A 19,242-nucleotide genomic window follows, 5' to 3' on the forward strand; every position below is an offset into this window, starting at 1 on the left:
TCCTTACCACATTTTATATCTAGTGAGATAAAATCTCACTAGATTTTATCATCTGAGAGAAGGAATACTATAACAGGATGATGTTTCTTGGTGATATCTCTAGCAGTGTGGCCATTATTCAAATGCTATGAAGCTTATACAGAGAAGATTCTCCTTTTCCAGGTATCAGGTTCAATTTAGGCTGAGTGTACTCTGTTTAGCGTGGTTCTGCTCTCTTTCCAACTGAAGCAAAAACTAAAAGGACTAAGTGCATCCAGTCAAAGTAAATAGGGTTTCAAGACTACTAAAATTCTGGTACTATGCTTCAAAATTGATGTATGCACAACTATATGAAATGGGTTTAATTATTTCTGTTTTACACATCAGGAGGCTTATAATTTGTCTGTGGTCCTATAGATAGCGGGTGGAGTGGGAAATCAAATCTATTTCCATCTGATGCCAAAGTCCGTCCTCTTAACCAAAAGGCTACTCTAACTTCATAAATTAAGGTGAGCCATTGCTCACATGTATGTGTGTGTGTGCACGTGTGTGTGTGTGTGTGTGTGTGTTATTGTTTTGGGGAAATGTGGGGAGATGAGGCTATGTACACTCCAAAAGTCTTACGATCTTTATCTATGTAGTACTGCAGATGTTTATTAAATATGAATTGATAGTATATGCATTTTTATTTCCTCTTGTCAATTATTAATATTTGAAATCCATTTCTCTGTATATATTTTCCCATTAATTTTATAGTATTTATATTATTAAGTATCGCCCTCCTTTACCGTGATTCATTTGAATATATTATTTTATCTTGGTGTAGTTGAGTGAGTATAATCACAGGCTAGGAATGTTTTCAGATATTTGCTGATAGGTAAAAATATAATTACTGTTACGGATATATAAAAGAAAAGGTGGTTCTACTACTTCGGTACTGCATATTTCAATAACTCTAGAGAATATGATGGGATCCTAATAAGACAATGTTAATTAGTTTCATTTTCTCATTCTGTAAAATAGGGGTGATTATGCCTTGCTGATAATGATTTTATTGCGACATCAAAAGAATGAATAATTTTACTGTCACTCAATAGAAAAAAAAGTTTTTTTTTCTTTTACCAGGTAGACACTGAAAACTTAATTTATATATTATGAGAAAGTGCATTATGGAAATATCAATAACCTAACGTCAGCACCTTTGTACTTGTTGTTTGCACTGCTTGGGTTACTGTTTCCTCAGATGACATATATTTTTTCTCCCTCAATTCAGGACACTTCTTAAACAGCAACTCAGAGAGGACTTCTCTGACCATTGCATGCAAAACAGCAGTCTATAATTCTCTCAGTTTTTCTTCAAAGTATTTGTCCTGCAATTATTCTCTATATCTGTATTTGTTATTATGGGTCTTCTGCCCTAGAATATGAGTTCTACAAGAATAGGAACTTTGGTTGATTTATTAACCATTCTATCTTCAGAGCCCAGAACAGTGGCTTGCAAATAGCAGATTCATAGCAAATGTTTGTTGAATAAATGAATGAGTGAACCAAGTCTATGTACAGCCATAGGCAAGGAATTAATAATAATGACACTACTACTTGGGGCTTCCCTGGTGGCGCAGTGGTTGAGAGTCCGCCTGCCGATGCAGGGGACACGGGTTCGTGCCCCGGTCCGGGAGGATCCCGCGTGCCGTGGAGCGGCTGGGCCCGTGAGCCATGGCCGCTGAGCCTGCGCGTCCGGAGCCTGTGCTCCGCAACGGGAGAGGCCACAGCAGTGAGAGGCCCGCATACAGCAAAAAAAAAAAAAAAAAAAAAAAAAAAAAAAAAAAAAAATAATGACACTACTACTTGTATCAGCTAATGTTCTTAACTATGTACCAGGAATTACATGCTTGTATCAGCAAATTCTCACAACAACCTGTGGGAGTAGATATTATTATCCCCACTTTCCAGATGAAGAAATTAAAGTTTAGACTAGACTAGATTGAGTCATTGATTGTCAACCCTGGTTGTACATTAGATTTATCTGGTAACCCTTTAAAAATACTGGTACTTAGGTTTCAACTTCAGAGTTCTGATTTAAGCGCAATCTCCACACTAAAGCAATTAAATTAAAATCTCTAGGAATAGGTGCAGGAAATCAGTATTTGTTTTAAAGTTCCCATGTGACTCTAAAGTATAGCCATCATTGAGAACCTTTCATTGGCTTCAATAAATTAACTAAATTTCCCCAGGTCACATGGTTAGGAAGTGGTGGAATAGAGTCAAACCCAGTTTCTCTGACTTCTACCCAATGCTTCCTCTATATTTTACACATCTACTAAGGTAGACTGTATGGTATTTTAGCACCTTGCCCCCTGCAATATTGCTAACTGTGACTTTGAGACAATATGGTTATATATCACATATATCTATAATGGCACAATGTTAAAGACTGTGATGTTCTCACAATTAGTTTAGTTGTCTTAAGTGAAAAGAATAAACAAACAAAACAAAACAAAAAAACAGAGAGCACTTATTGCTCCCTATTCCTCTGCACTGTAGAGGTGGCATTATGGAGTAACATACAGAGAGAGAATCTCTATATCCTTTCAATATAGATGAAAGACCAGGCCCTTAAAACTGTTCCTTTAAAGACAATAATAGTGTTAAAAAGAGCAGAAATGTGTTACAAAAGCACTGTGCTATAACTTGATAAAACCAAATACGGAAGACTTCCAGTACTGGATACATTACATTTCAAGCCAAGTCTGAAAACTTAAAAAAAAAAAACAGGAAAAAAAATGAGATAGGGTCTCCATACTACAAAATTTGGAGCGATTAAAATAAAAAAAAGGTACATGATTTCAAAAGTTTTTACCTATGTTTTTAAGTTCCAAGAGATCATAACATCTCCAAGTGTGACAATGCTTTTAAATATGATAGCCTCAACAGTGAGAGATTTGTTTTGTGTGAGCATGGCTTTTAGCCAGATTTATAGATCTAGTACTAGTAATGCAGTACTGCATTACATAGTGATAAATAACACAGGCTCTGAAGTGATGAAGACTGGGGTTTGAAATTCAGTCCTTCTACTTTTTAGCTGTAAGGTTAAGCACTCTAAACCTCTCTGAGACTCATCTGTTTTCTCATCAATCAAGTGGGAATTAAATTTACCACCACCATAACAGATTAGTATGAGGATAAAGGAGCTAGTACAGAGAGAAATATTAGTGTAGCACCCAATTCATATTAAATATTCAATATTTGCTTGCTATTATTAGAATCATCACATGTGGTACTTTCTAGGATTAAAAAGGATTTGGATGTATTGGATGAATTCAAGTAGAATAGAAATAGAAGGTTCTCACATATATCTGTGGAGACATCCCCCCATATGCCTAAATGGAATCATTTATTTGCTAACTATTCGCATATTTTTCTAATAATTTTTGAGATAGGCAAGATGTGTGGAATGTATTTCTGAACAATTGCTGGAAGGACACCATAGAAATGCAAACTTTCTAATTGTTTAGGAAGTTTTAAATTTTAAATGATACACATAAATGCCTCACTATTCATATCCATCAAATAACATGAAATGTAATTTTATCATTCAAATATGCTCATTGTTAGAGCCCAGTAAAATTTATTTGCTTATCAAAATAATATAATAAATGTCAAAGTACTGTTTTTAGAAAAAAAAATGACCATCAAGACAAAGGAATATATGATAAATATCTATATTTATACCATCTGTCTGTCTTCTTCACCATATGTCACTCTATTAATTGTTAATATCATCCTTATTATGCATCATCTCATCTGTAAAATTATTCCATGAAAGTAAGAAGGCATCAAGAACAACTACAGGAAAACACCTGCTATATGTGTTTCTGGTTGATAAATTTCAGCAGGCTCTTTCTGGTTTGCTCTTGAGCAAAATTTCCTAATTGTCTTTGCACAACAGGAAGTCTTCTACCAGGGCAACTTCCTCTGATTACAGTCAGCACACTACTATCTTCTTAAACTGTTTATTTTAATTAATTAAATCTCCCTACAATATTTATTCAAAATGTTTATTTAGCAACTATTATGTGCACAATAATATGGGCATAATGGTCACTGGGCTAAACACTGTGAAGAACAATAAAACATGAGTAGGAACTTATAACATCTGTAAAAGAACTTTGAAAACTATAAGAATAAATAAATACTGTTTAATGAGGGTCATAGCTCTTAGTTTGGCCAACAATTATCTATCATATAAACTGTATACTCATTTTATACTTTGTATATGAAGAAAAGAATTGAGCTTCATTATGATCCTTCTATTTAATTAAAGGCAATATATAAACAGACCACATTGGTAACTGTCTTCTTGGCAAGAGCCAAAATAGATCTATTGAAAATTCAAGCATTTTACAAGTGTTGATTATTTTGTTCTTTCCGAGGTGGTTTTGGTTGAAGGGGCAAGTCTACTGCCCATGAAATGATTAAGAGCCTCTACCAAAAAGAACAGGTTTAAATGCTAGATTGTGTGGTAAAGACAGTAAATGTGAAATAATGTTAAAGAAGAGGGGGGAAAGGATCATTGAAATAGAAAAGAATTTTTCCAGGAGACGAAAGTTGAGTGAGACTTTGAAAAGTGGGCAGAATATGGTTAATAGGTATGTTTTCATTTAGGATAAGCCAGACATATACAAAAATCAGGGCTGTGATTCTGTTCAGTACTGAGATGCTGGTATATACGTTTGGTAAGAGTTAAAGAAACAACTGGGTGGGCTTCCCTGGTGGCGCAGTGGTTGAGAGTCCGCCTGCCGATGCAGGGGACACGGGTTCGTGCCCCGGTCCAGGAAGATCCCACATGCCGCGGAGCGGCTGGGCCCGTGAGCCATGGCCACTGAGCCTGCGCGTCCGGAGCCTGTGCTCCACAACGGGAGAGGCCACAACGGTGAGAGGCCCGTGTACCACAAAAAAAATAAACAACTGGGTGGAGATAAGTCATGAATGATTTTGGCAATCAGATGGGTTAACAATTATTAGCAGCAGCACCACAACTAGCAGCACCTCTATCCATATAAATGCTTGTGTTTCAGCCCATATACTAAATGCTTTTATATGGATTACCTCATTCCATCCTCATACAAATCCTTAACTCCCTATGAAGTAGGCACTGATATATAATAACACTCCTTTTACAGATAAGAAATCTGATAATTATAAAGACGGCAGATTACTTAAGTAGAAGATCAGGAATTTAAACTGGCATAGTCTGATAACTGAATTCATATTCTTGTCTATTTCATTTCACTGGTTTACAGTATGAAATTAAGAAACAACATGAGGCCTTTGAACATTCTTCAGGTATAATAAAAGTGAGATTTTGATGGGAGTAGAATGTCAGCAATATGTATGATAAATTGTAGTCCAAATGAAAAGAAATGAGACAGATGCAGTACTGGAACTACAGAATGGTGACAGTGGTAGTGGTGGTTTAGCAGTACTCCCAGAGACACTTCGAAGGAGGAATGACATAACTAAATAGATTGCTGGACCCAATTCCAACGTGTCTTCGGGGGCTGGAGCTTCCCCCACAACACCAAGCAATTCTTGGTGTTGGACACCAGGCTGGTGTCCTACAAGTCAACTCAATTCTGACACTATCTACCTACCTGGAGATAGCATCAGATTCCACAGGTTAGGATTCAGTCTATAGGACTGCCCCCAACCCCCGTCCCCCTCCACTTTAGATGCCAATCTCAAGCCAGGTTGCTGTCTATGCTACTGACCAATTGGTTACAAACTGGAGGTTCCCACAACCTTCTCCTTGGACTTCAGATGCCAGTCGCAAGACCATATTTGTTACTTGTACTTCTGATTGGCTATAAATCAGAGATTCCAAAGACCATCCCCTTTTGGGGTTTGATTAATTTGCTAGAGCAGCTCACAGAACTCAGAGAAACATTTTACTTACTAGATTACTAATTTATTATAAAAAGATATAACTCAGGAACAGCTAGACAGAAGAAATGCACAAGGCAAGGCATGGGGAGAGGGCTTGGAACTTTCATACCCTCTCCAGGCACACTACTCTCCTCAAATCTCCAAGTGTTCACCAACTCAGAAGTTCTCTGAACCCTATCCTTTTGGGGTTTTATGGAGGCTTCATTACATATGCATGATTAACTAAATCACTGGCTATAGATAACTGATTTAATCTTCAGCCCCTCTCTTTTCCTCAGAGGTCAAGGGGTGGGGCTGAACATTCCTCTGTTGAAATGGAAAATAATTTCCAAGTTCTGCCCTTATGTTACTTCCTCCATCTCAATGCCTGACCATCTCCAAACATGGAAATAATCTTCCTCATCTGAATTTTGCAGAGGATTGCACCTCTCTTGTAAACAAAACAGTCTACTATGTATTACCTAGTTTTGTATTTATACCTTGTAAATCAATACAAAATAATAAAAAACATTACATACTATGGATCTCATGTAGTGTTTAATCTAGTATACCTACTAATATTTACTCATGCTTGTAGAATCCAAAATAAGTTAATCAGTATGTTAATAAGAGAATAAACAAATAACTGGATGACTGATGATTACCCCACTTTCCAATATTTTTGCTTTTCTTTGGCCTTCTTTTCTAAGATTTTTTTTTGATGTGCACTATTTTGAAAGTATTTATTGAATTTGTTACAATATTGCTTCTGTTTTATGTTTTGGTTTTTCAGCCACCAGACATGTGGGATCTTAGCTCCCCCAACCAGGGATTGAACCCACACCCCTTGCACTGGAAGGCAAAGTCTTAACCACTGGACCGCCAGGGAAGTCTCTGGACTTCTTTTCTAATCTTGCCTTAATCACCTATTCCATTACTCCCATGAATGGCTCACGCCATTGTGCCTTAACAGACAAAAACATTCGTTTCTTGGGGCCAGCTAAATAAATACTGACTGAAAATTAGTCAAAAAAATTTTTGTCCAATCTATCAAGATTCACTTTCTTAAATGTTTCCTAGTTAACAAATTATCAATTCTCAAATAAATGCTATTTCTTTGAACAACATGAATGTCTGAAACTTTCTATACATGATTCATGTGCATAACTCTGCTTATTTGCATAAGCTCTAGCTTTGGGATATCTATTGCATTTCCAACAAAGGAATAATTGTATCTGTAATGGTAAACTGTCAAATATCTCATATACATAACCCATTTAGGGAACAGAAATTATTGTCTGAGTTTGTGTAAAATCCATTAATATTAATTTCTGAATTGCTCTTTTTCTTTTAATTCATAATTTGCTGTTTGTGTGAACTTTCAGTGCCTTAAAAATCACCATTTCTTGATTGCTCAACCATGCGATACAGAGACAGCAGCTATATTAATGACCTCCCAAAGGTGCAGTGCACTGATACTGCTATTTATGCTGCTGTCTGGAAAAAAGCATATTTATTCTGTCCAAGCACCCATGAGACATGAAAACTATTCTTTGTTCAGACTGACAGTGGAGAGTCACTTTAAAACTTCAATTACGATTTCAGCATGTTTCCTCCATTGCTGTTTCCAACACCACAGCCAGTAATTTCTACTGGCAAATTTTTTTTTATTAAAAAAAATACACACATGTGCCCTGCATGCAATGAGCAAACAAATTTGTGTATAAATGATTAACATCTGCAGAGATAAGATAAAATAATAACAATATATGAATCTTGAACATTAAAATTTTATACCTCCCAACTAATGACTGATGACTGTTGAATGAAATATATATGCATATCTCTCTATATATATGTATATGTTTACATATACATATTTCAATCATCTATCTTAGAATCAAAGAAAATAATCATACAGTAATATTCAACAAATATTTCTTGAAATTTGTCAACACAGCTGTTCTTTGTGCTACAGGGTTTATGAAAAATAACAAAATAATATAACATTAGTTTTGCCTTTGAACATTTATAGTCATAATAAATATGATTCATTTTTTTTATTGAAATGAGAGTCTTGAATGAAAAAAGATGGTTTATAGCCTCAATCTCATTTTATGTAAACCTTAAATTCCATGATCTGGCTGTAACTTCTCTTTTTATGTGAGCCTTTGTTTCTGCATTAACATTAATCTCCTTTTCTAGACTCTATCCTCTATTTTCCTATTCTCTCTTGCCATAAAAAATGCACACATATAATTTATATAAAACTGAAGCAGAATATGTGGATGCCACCATTTTGAAGCCATGATTTTCAATTTTGTCCCTTATATCTATAATTTGTCTTGAGTGGAGGATATCATAAGAAATCAACTTTAAACAGTTTACTGTTCTATTCATTGCCTGGACATTGATGAGAGTAACTCCCACAATACTTATTACTCAGTATCCACTTTATAAAAAACAATGCAAGATATTTCATATCTTAAAGCCAGGAAAAAGTTTGCTTTTGTTGTGTCATTGTCATATTTCATAGACAATGGTTTTCGTGTAAACTTATGTTTTTTAAATTTGTTTGGCAGCTGTCATATTTAACATGTAAGCCATTCTTAAAAGTTTTTTACTTAAAACTTAAAAGCTTTTGCACAACAAAGGAAAACATAAACAAAACAAAAAGCCAACCTACAGAATGGGAGAAAATATTTGCAAATGATGCAACCGACAAGGGATTAATCTCCAAAATATACAAACAGCTCATACAGCTCAATATCAAAAAAACAAACAACCCAATCAAAAAATGGGCAGAACTAAATAGACATTTCTCCAAAGAAGACATATAAATGGCCAACAGGCACATGAAAAGAAGCTCAACATCACTAATTATTAGAGAAACGTAAATCAAAGCTACAATGAGGTATCACCTCACACTGGTCAGAATGGAAAAAGGAACCCTCCTACGCTGTTGGTGGGGATGTAAACTGGTGCAGTCACTGCAGAGAACAGTATGGCATTTCCTTAAAAAATTAAAAATAGAGTTGTTATATGAACCTGCAATTCCACTCCTGGGCATATATCAGGAGAAAAACATAATTTGAAAAGATACATGCACCCCAATGTTCAGAGCAGCACTATTTACAATAGCCAAGACGTGGAAGCAACCTAAGTGTCTATCAACAGATGAATGGATAAAGAAGATGATATACAATGGAATATTACTCAGCCATAAAACGAATGAAATAATGTCATTTGCAGTAACATGGATGAACCTAGAGATTATCATACTAAGTGAAGTAAATCAGACAAAGACAAATATCATATGATATCACTTATATGTGGAATCTAAACAAAAGGATACAAATGAACTTATTTACAAAACAGACTCACAGACACAGAAAGCAAACTTATGGTTACCAAAAGGGGAGAGGAAGAGAGAGATAAATCAGGAGTTTGGGATTAAAATATACATACTACTATATATGAGATAGATAATCAACAAGGACCTACTGTATTGAACAGGGATCTATACTTAATATCTTGTTAACAATGAATAATAGAAGATAATGTAAAAAATAATATATATTTATATGCATAACTGAATCACTTTACAACTGAAAGGAACATAGCATTGTAAATCAGCTATATTTCAATAAAAAATTTTTTTTAAGTTTTTTACCAACTTGTACGTAAGCTTTTGTTTAGGATCATGTAACTGTTTTACTTTATTTTCTCAGTATCCCTATTTCAGTTTTTTAATGCTATTGCACTATATGGCATATTATAAACCTTTTTTTCTTCAATTGTGGCTATGAATTTTATTTTATATTTTTAACATCTTTATTGGAGTATAACTACTTTATAATTTTGTGTTAGTTTCTGCTGTACAACAAAGTGAATCAGCTATATGTATACATATATCCCCATATGCCCTCCTTCTTGAGCCTCTCTCCCACCCTCTAGGGTCATCACAAAGCATCGAGGTGATCTCCCTGTTCAATGCAGCTGTTTCCCACTAGCCATCCATTTTACATTTGGCAGTGTATATACGTCAATGCTACTCTCTCACTTCGTCCCAGCTTCCCCTTCCCCCACTGTGTCCTCAAGTCCATTCTCTACATCTGCATCTTTATTCCTGCCCTGCCACTTAGGTTCATCAGTACTGTTTGTTGTAAGCCTTTGATAATGAGAAAAGTAATGAATGAACATCTACCTGTGACATGAAAGCTTTACTTGAACCTGAGAAAAATCTAGGCTCTCTGTTCTTACTCTGGGTTGCCATTGTCAAGTTAGTGGAATCTATCTATTTGCTTCCATTTTATTATTTTCTATTCCTTCTTTAATGCTCTGAAATCTTGCTTCTCTCCCCAAACTATGAATAGCCTTTCTTAAGGGCTTTGTCATTTTACAGACATTTGGGCTCGGGTGAGTGACTGGATCTCTCTGTGTCTTACAATACTCATTCCTAAAATGGAGATAATAATGCCTCCATTGGTTTGTTTTGAGGATTTAAATGAGTCAAAGTATATGTAGTGGTTAGCACAATGTCTGACACATAGTAAGTGCCTAAAAAATTAAGCCTATGATGAAATCTCCTATACAATTCCATCTTCAGTGTTTTTATACTTAGTAACAGGGTAACATTTTTCTAGTCTCATATAGAGTTGAATATCAACTTTGACTCCTTCTTGTCACTTTCTCCTTCCATATCCAACTAGTTGTCAAATACTCTTTTTCCCTTTATGACAGCTCTCAAATCTATCCCTTCTCTATTCACCAGACTCTGAGAGGACTATACAATACAAAGTGTGGCAACTCAGTGAAAATGTTCCCTGAGGGAGATGAAGAGCTAACGGAATTTTGAGTACTAAGACACTGAAATATGCAGAGATGTCATTATTAAAAATAACAACAACAGCAACAAACAAGCGACAAGACAGCCAGTAAGCCAGAATGAGGTGTTCATTTTCAAATATAGCTAAATAAAGTTTAGAATAAAGAGGCCTCATTTAATTTATATGAAAATATTTAATTTGTAGGAAGGTGGTGGAAGTAAATCTTATGCAATTACTGGTAATATGAAAAGCCAGAGCACTCATTGATTTGTCTTAGTTTAAATTAACTAATTATAGAACAAGTGCTCCACCTCCTCTGCCACCAACATCACTACTATTGGACACATAAGCAATTCAAATGGCAAATCATACAAGTGGAGGTGTAATTATGGCTTAAAAAATTTATATCCACATCAATGACTATACATGGTAATTCATGATTAAAAAAAAAAGGCCAACAAAGTTACCACTGCCTTGTATTACATATTTTAAGATTCCAATTTGTTGCTATATGATTATGAAATTGGGAACTCCTTGGGAATCTGACACACTGGTTTGCATATTACAGAGTTTCAATAAATATTCTTAAATACATGAGCTAAATTTTTCCTGCATTACAGGTCAAAGATTCAACTGAAATTTATACTCAGTGGAATGAAGTTCAAACTATTAAAATGTGTTAAGAGAGCACTTTTATTTTAAAGACTTTTCTTTACCTTTACATACAGGCCTGTGATCACTCCAAGCAGCAAAGACTTCAGCTATCCGTTGACAGGTGATGCTCTTAGCACCCTGTAGGACATAATCTTCATCACAAGAGAACTGCACAGTTGATCCAAGGCTAAAATTGAGCAAAGGATTAAAAAACAGTATTAGAAGAATATAACATAATGGTTAGGCTCCAGTTCTACTGGCAATACCCAATAGGTCAAAAATGTTCCATAGTGACAAAAAAGATTTTTCTTTTTAAAAACCAAAATATGAAAATATGACTTGTACAAATATATAATAAAAATCACAAACAAGAATCTACTATAAATCAGTAACATGCAGGTATTTGTAGGAATTGCAAAAAGCTCTCATCAAGTTTAATTATCTTATTATTAGTTGTAGAAGCCAAGGTTAAATAATTTACTCCATTTCCCATCTTAAGTAGGTGGTAAATGTGAAGCAAAAAGTGGACTTTCTGACTTGAATCCCAGTGCTTGGGTTCATAACACATTATAGTACTTCTCTAGCAGGTATTTATATGTGTATTTACTTGGACACATATATGTCCATCCAGAGACACACACATATACAGTTAGGGCTGTAAAACTGTGCTGATTGTTTTTTAGATAAAATTCACCTAGCATTCTTATTCCTGATCTTAGAGGAAATACTTTCAGTTTTTCACCATTAAGACCATGTTGGCTGTGGGTTTGTCATATATGGCCTTTATTATATTGAGGTATATTCCCTCTATGCCCACTTTCTGAAGAGTTTTTAACATAAATTGGTGCTGAATTTTGTCAAAAGCTTTTTCTGCATCTATTGAGATGATCATATGGTTTTTATTCTTCAATTTGTTGATGTGGTGTATCACATTGATTGATTTGCATATATTGAAGAATCCTTGCATCCCTGGGATAAATCCCTCTTAATCGTGGAATGTGATCCTTTTAACGTATGGTTGGATTCAGTTTGCTAGCGTTGGGTTGGCCAAAAAGTTCATTCAGGTTTTTCTGTAACCCCTTATGGAAAAACCTGAATGAAAATTTTGGCCAACCCAATATTTCATTGATTGTTTTTTGTGTATATGTTCATCAGCGATACTGGCCTATAATTTTCTTTTTTGTGGTATCTTTGTCTGGTTTTGGTATCAGGGTGATGATGGTCTCAGAATCAATTTGGGAGCATTCCTTCTTCTGCAGTTTTTTGGAAGAGTTTCAGAAGGATAAGTGTTAACTCTTCTCTAAATGTTTGATAGAATTGGCCTGTGAAGCCGTCTGGTTCTGGACTTATGTTTGCTGAGAGTTTTTTTAATCACAGTTTCAATTTCAGTACTTGTGATTAATCTGTTCATACTTTCCATTTCTTCCTTTTTCAGTCTTGGGGGATTGTACCTCTCCAAGAATTTGTCCATTTCTTCCAGGTTGTCAATTTTATTGGCATATAATTGCTTGTAGTAGTCTCTTATGATCCTTTGTATTTCTGTGGTATCATTTTAACTTTTCCTTTTCATTTCTAATCTTATTGATTTGAGCCCCCTCACTTTTTTCTTGATGAGGCTGGCTGTTTATCAATTTTGTTTATATTCTCAAAGAACCAGACTTCAATTTCATTAATCTTTTCTATTGTTTTCTTCCTTTCTCTTTCATTTATTTCTGCTTTGATCTTTATGATTTCTTTCCTTCTACTAACTTTGGGTTTTGTTTTTCTTCTTTCTCTAGTTGCCTTAAGTGTGAGGTTAGGTTGTTTATTTGTTTTTGTTGTTTCCTGGGTCAGATTGTATTGATATAAACTTCCCTCTTAGAATTCCATAGGTTTTGGATCATTGTGCTTTCATTTTCATATGTCTTTAGGTATTTTTTGCTTTCCTCTCCATTTCTTCAGTGTTCCTTTGGTTGTTCAGTAACATATGGTTTAGCATCCATGTGCTTGTGATGTTTTACAGTTTTTTTTTTTTCTGTAGTTGCTTTCTAATCTCATAATATTGTGGTCAGAAAAGATGCTTGATATGATTTCAGTTTTCTTAAATTTACCAAGGCTCACTTTATGGTCCAGCATGTGATCAATCCTGGAGAATGTTCCATGTGCAATTGAGAAGTATGTGTATTCTGCTTCTTTTGGATGGAATGCTCTATAAATATCAATTAAATCCATCTAGTCTAATGTGTCATTTAAGACCTGTGTTTCCTTATTGATCTTCTGTCTGAATGACCTGTCCATTGATGAAAGTGGGTTGCTAAAGTCCACCACTATTATTGTGTTACTGTCAATTTCTCCTTTTATGGCTCTTAGTATTTACCTTATATGTTGGGTTGCTCCTATGTTGGGTGCATATATATTTACAATTGTTATATCTTCTTCTTGGATTGATCCCTTGATCATTACGTAGTGTCCTTTGTCTCATAACAGTCTTTATTTTAAAGTCTATTTTGTCTGATATGAGAATTGCTACTCCAGCTTTCTTTTCATTTCCATTTGCATGAAATACCTTTTTCCATCCCCTCACATTCAGTCTGTATGTGTCCCTAGATCTGAAGTGGGTCTCTTGTAGAAAGCATATATACAGGTCTTGTTTTTGTATCCATTCAGCCAGCCTATGTCTTTTGGTTGGAGCATTTAATTCATTTACATTTAAAGTAATTATCAATATGTATATTCCTATTGCCATTTTCTTAACTGTTTTGGAATTGTTTTTGTAGATCTTTTTTCTTCCCTTCCTCTTTTGTTCTCTTCTCTTGTGATTTTATGACTAACTTTAGTGTTGTGTTTGGATACTTTTTTCTTTCTTGTATGTGTATGTATTGTAGATTTTTGGTTTGCAGTTACCCTGAGGTTTTGATATAGCAGTCTGTATATAAATAATAGTGCTTTAAGATGCTGGTCTTTTAACTTCAAATGCATTTCCAATATCCTGAATTTGTGCTCCCCTCTTCTCCCAATTGCTGGTTTTGATATATTTGTGTGCAGATGATTTCCTACCTTTAATTTACGTTTGTCTTTACCAGTGAGCTATTCCATTTGTAATTTTCTTGTTTCTAGTAGTGGCCTTTTCTTTTGCACTTAGAGAAGTTCCTTTAACCATTTGTTGCAAAGCTGGTCTGGTTGTGCTGAATTCTTTTAGTTTTTGCTTATCTGTAAAGCTTTTGATTTCTCCGTTGAATCTGAATTAGAGCCTTGCTGGGTAGAGTATTCTTGGTTGTAGGTTCTTCCCTTTCATAACATATTGTGTCACTCCCTTTTGGCCTACAGAGTTTCTGCTGAGAAATCAGCTGACAACATTATGGGAGTTCCCTTGTATGTCATGTGCTGCTTTTCCTTTGTTGCTTATTAATATTTTTTCTCTCTCTTTAATTTTTGTCAGTTTGATTACTATGTTTTTCGGTGTGTTCCTACTTGGGTTTATCCTGCCTGGGATTCTCTGGGCTTCCTGAACTTTGTTGGCTGTTTCCTTTCCCATGTTAAGGAAGTTTTCAGCAATTATTTCTTCAAATATTTTCTCAGGTCCTTTCTCTCTTCTTCTGGGACCCCTATAGTGCAAATGTTGGTTAATTTAATGTTGTCCCAGAGGTCTCTTAGACTGTCTTCATTTCTTTTGATTATTTTTTCTTTATTCTTTTCTGTGGCATTGATTTCCACCATTCTGTCTCCCAGCTCACTTATCCTTTCTTCTGTCTCAGTTACTCTGTTATTGATTCCTTCTAGTGTATCTTTCAATTCAGTTATTGTATTATCTCTGTTTGTTTGTTCTTCAGTTCTTCTAGGTCTTTATTAGACATTTCTTGCATCTTCTCAATCTGTGCCTCCATTCTTTTCTGAGATCTTGGATGATCTTCACTATCATTACTCTAAATTCTTTTTCCAGTAGATTACCTATTTCCACTTCACTTAGTTGTTCTTTTGGGGTTTTAACTTGTTCCTTCATCTGTGACATATTCCTCTGCCACCTCATTTTTTCTAACTTTCTGTGTTTGCAGTTTCCATTTCACAGGCTGCGGGATTATAATTCTTCTTGTTTCTGCTGTCTGCCCTCTGGTGAATAAGCCTAAGAGGCTTGCGTTGGCTTTCTGGTGGGACGGTCTGCTTCCTGCCCACTGGTGGGTGGAGTTAGATCTTGTCTTTCTGGTGGGCAGGGCCTTGTTCAGGAAGACTTTAAGCAGCCTGTCTGCTGATGGGTAGGGCTGTGTTTCCACCCTGTTGGTTGTTTGGCCTGAGGTGTCCCAGCAGTGGAGCCTACAGGCTATTGGGTGGGGCCAGGTCTTGGGGAGGAAATGGTGGCCTCCAGGAGGGCTCACACCAATTAGTATTCAACAGAACTGCCGCTGCCCGTGTCTCTGTCCCCACAGTGAGCCATAGCTGTCCCCTGACTCCACAGGGGACCCTCCAATACTAGCAGGTAGGTCTGGCCCAGTCTCTTATGAGGTCACTGTTTATTTTCCTGGGTCCTGGTGTACACGGGACCTTGTGTGTACCTTCCAAAAGTGGAGTTTCTATTTTCCCCAATCCTGTGAAATTTCTACAATGAAACCCTTCTGCCTTCGAAGAGAAATTCTCTGGGGGCTCCTCCTCCCATTACCAAACCCCCAGGCTGGGAAGCCTGACGTGGGGCTCAGGACTTTCACTCCTGTGAGAGAACTTCTGTGGTATAATTATTTTCCAGTTTGTGGGTCTCCCACCCAGCGGGTATGGGATTTGATTTTATTACAATTGTGCCCTTCCTACTGTCTCATTTTGGCTTCTCCTTTTTCTTTAGATGTAGGGTATCTTTTTTGGTAGGTTCCAGCATTGTTTTTTGGGTTTTTTTGTCTGTGGTTGTTCAGCAGTTATTTGTGATTTTGTTTTTGTAAGAAGAGATGATTTCACATCCTTCACTCTATCATATTGCTGGCAAATTAGGAGAGATCCTTAAATATATATTTTTATTATAGCTTTTTTCAAAATATTGTCATTTAATAATATACAGAATAAAATACATGAAACAATCTCATTTTTTATAGATCTGAAATTACTATTAGTATACACAAAATATCCCCACATTACACAAGCAGAAATACTTTATCCATATTTTATTCATCAAAAATTTTGTCTTGGGCCTCCCTGGTGGCGCAGTGGTTAAGAGTCCGCCTGCCGATGCAGGGGATACGGGTTCGTGCCCCGGTCTGGGAGGATCCCATATGCCGCGGAGTGGCTGGGCCCGTGAGCCATGGCCGCTGGGCCTGCGCATCCGGAGCCTGTGCTCCGCAACGGGAGAGGCCACAACAGTGAGAGGCCCACATACCGCAAAAAGAAGAAAAAAAAAAAAGAAAAAAAAAAATTTGTCTTAAACGGAATATTTTAATATATTTCTAAATATGTATATTTTAAATTTTATTTCAATGAAATATTATGATGATTTAAATTATTCGTAGCCTCAAACTATTTCTTGTATCACTTTTTCTTTTTAATATTTTTACTGTAACATTGGAATAACAGCTTGTTTTTCCCCTCCAGTAATGAGGAAACAATGAGGATAAAGCAGACAAAGTATAGATAAAGTGCTAAGCTCCTCAGTAAGTATGTACAGTGTAAGGACTAAGGTTTGTTATTTGTGTTCTCTTTTAAGATTGCCTACCCATGTCAAGAATTTTCACAACTCATATTTCCTAAATGTCCTATCAGCTTAGATAAACATACTTGGAATAACTTTCAAAAATCTAGGCTTACTATTTCTTCTATATATTTATGCAACTTAAAGTAGACTTTTTAAAATTAGAGCTAGTTTTATTTTTTTTTATTTTTTTGCGGTACGTGGGCCTCTCACTGTTGTGGCCTCTCCTGTTGCAGAGCACAGGCCCTGGACGCACAGGCCCAGCGGCCATGGCTCACAGATCTAGCCACTCCGTGGCATGTGGGATCTTCCTGGACCAGGGCACAAACCCGTGTCCCCTGCATCGGCAGGCGGACTCTCAACCACTGCGCCACCAGGGAAGCCCTAGAGCTACTTTTAATATGATGATATTGTCCTGTGCAATCTGGGCCCCACGCAACAATAGAGTATTTATGCTTTCATTGCTCTTTGTTTTCAGACATAGGTAATATGTCTTTTATGGAACTCTGTCAAAGAGGCCAGAAACAACCTTCCATAGAGACAATGATAGTAATGATAAGTCTTAACTGTACTGGTCTTGAAACATAACACCAGAGGAAGGCTGCAGTACAAGTTTACTCGAATTCAAATCAGCAAGCTTTTCTTATGCTCAAATTCAAATAAGCAAGCTTTTCTTAAGCATCTAAACTGTTTTTGACTTGGTGATGAAATACGTAATAAGACAATACCTGCCTTCAAAAAACAGAATAAATTCCAGTATTGTGGTAAGAGAAGCACACAGTGAATACCATTCAAGCCATATGATCCAGGACAGCATTGATACAAGTTATGGGAAACCAAGGAAGAAGAAAGTCCATTTGAAGAATGGATGAGATTCTTATAGTCAAACATATTCTAGGAAGAGAGAAAAGCATGTGCTAAATTACTGAGCTGATAAAGTGTAGAGGCATTTGGAAGAACAGTTTGCCTTAAGCAAATGGTTAGTTTCAGGAAATAGTAGTTTGTGTTTTTTTTAATGTTTCTTTCTAAAAATATGCATCACACAACTAAAATGATTTATGTTCTGAAGAGGCACATTTAGCAGTCTGTAACACAATATGGTAGAAATAGAAATATAATGTCAGAAAGTTAGGTTTGGACTGTATTAAGGAGAAATTTAAATGCTAGAATGCAAATGTATAAGTGAGCAGGGAAGAGCACCAAATTGCAAGCCATAAGCTCTACGTTCAAGGCATACTTTTATTACTGCTAAGTGTGCAAACTTCTGGCATACAAGTTTACTTATTAGCAAAATAGCAATATTGACACACACAATGTTTTAAATAGTAACAAAATAATGACATGAAAGTTCTTTTAAGTTAATGTATGCTATATGTATGTGTGTGATAACTGATATAATTTCTTAATTCAATGAGCCGTGGGAGATACAAGTTTTTGATCCAGGGGTAATGTATCAGTAGCTATATAATAAGAATCTTTATCTGAAAGCCAAGTGTAATACATCTTGCAATAGAATAAGAGACCATTGCATTCGCAATGGTGAGAAGTTTTAAGCGTATAAAGTAGGATGGAGGCAATATGAATTGAAAATAACACGATTGAAGAGGTAGAATCAACAGGTTGCAGGATTTGGAGAAAGAGTGAAGATTTTAAAATCTGAATTCACTGAGAAAATCATAAGAAAATAAAAAAGAGAAAGAAAAAGCTCTACTTTATCCTGGGTACTTCACTACGCAATTTTATGACTGTTAGATAATCTAGTCCTTCGCTAAAACAGTACAATTTGGTGTTACTCTTTCCATTTTTATTGAAAAAGAAACAGAACTTTGGGGAGAATAAAGAGCTTCTCTAAGTCTAATAAAAGAGTGGCAGCATCTAAAATTAAGTCCAATTAATTCCAAATTCCATGCTCTCTCACTCGTAATGATGTATATGTGTTGTGGAGAAAAGACCAGTTCAATTGTTTTAAGTTAAAATAATAAATATCTAAATCTCAGAAGAATGAAAATAATAAAGACCTGAGAGAAACATGGAAAGTCATAATTACTGAATCCTTCAGAAGTAATGCTATTCTTAAAGCTGAATATATAGTAGAAGAGGGGAGTTTTGAAGATGGAACACTGAGGAATGTTTACTTTTTAGGGAATGGGAGGAGAAAGTGAATTCCTCAAGAAAAGAGTGAAAAATGGGTGGTCAGAGAGTAAATTCACGGAA

General features: G+C 35.7%; 1 protein-coding gene across 3 annotated transcripts in view; it reads right to left on the reverse strand.

Annotated features, from left to right (window-relative positions):
• CSMD3 (CUB and Sushi multiple domains 3) overlaps nucleotides 1-19,242 on the reverse strand; it is a 1,097,518-nt gene that overhangs the window by 627,973 nt on the left and 450,303 nt on the right. For all 3 annotated transcript variants that reach the window (XM_060116495.1, XM_060116494.1, XM_060116493.1), the window contains one exon: nucleotides 11,450-11,574. In XM_060116495.1, coding sequence (XP_059972478.1) covers nucleotides 11,450-11,574 — 125 coding nt within the window. The remainder of the gene's footprint in view (nucleotides 1-11,449; nucleotides 11,575-19,242) is intronic.

This window comes from Mesoplodon densirostris, chromosome 13 (genome assembly GCF_025265405.1).
Source record: "Mesoplodon densirostris isolate mMesDen1 chromosome 13, mMesDen1 primary haplotype, whole genome shotgun sequence".
In the NCBI taxonomy this organism is placed as follows: Eukaryota; Metazoa; Chordata; class Mammalia; order Artiodactyla; family Ziphiidae; genus Mesoplodon; species Mesoplodon densirostris.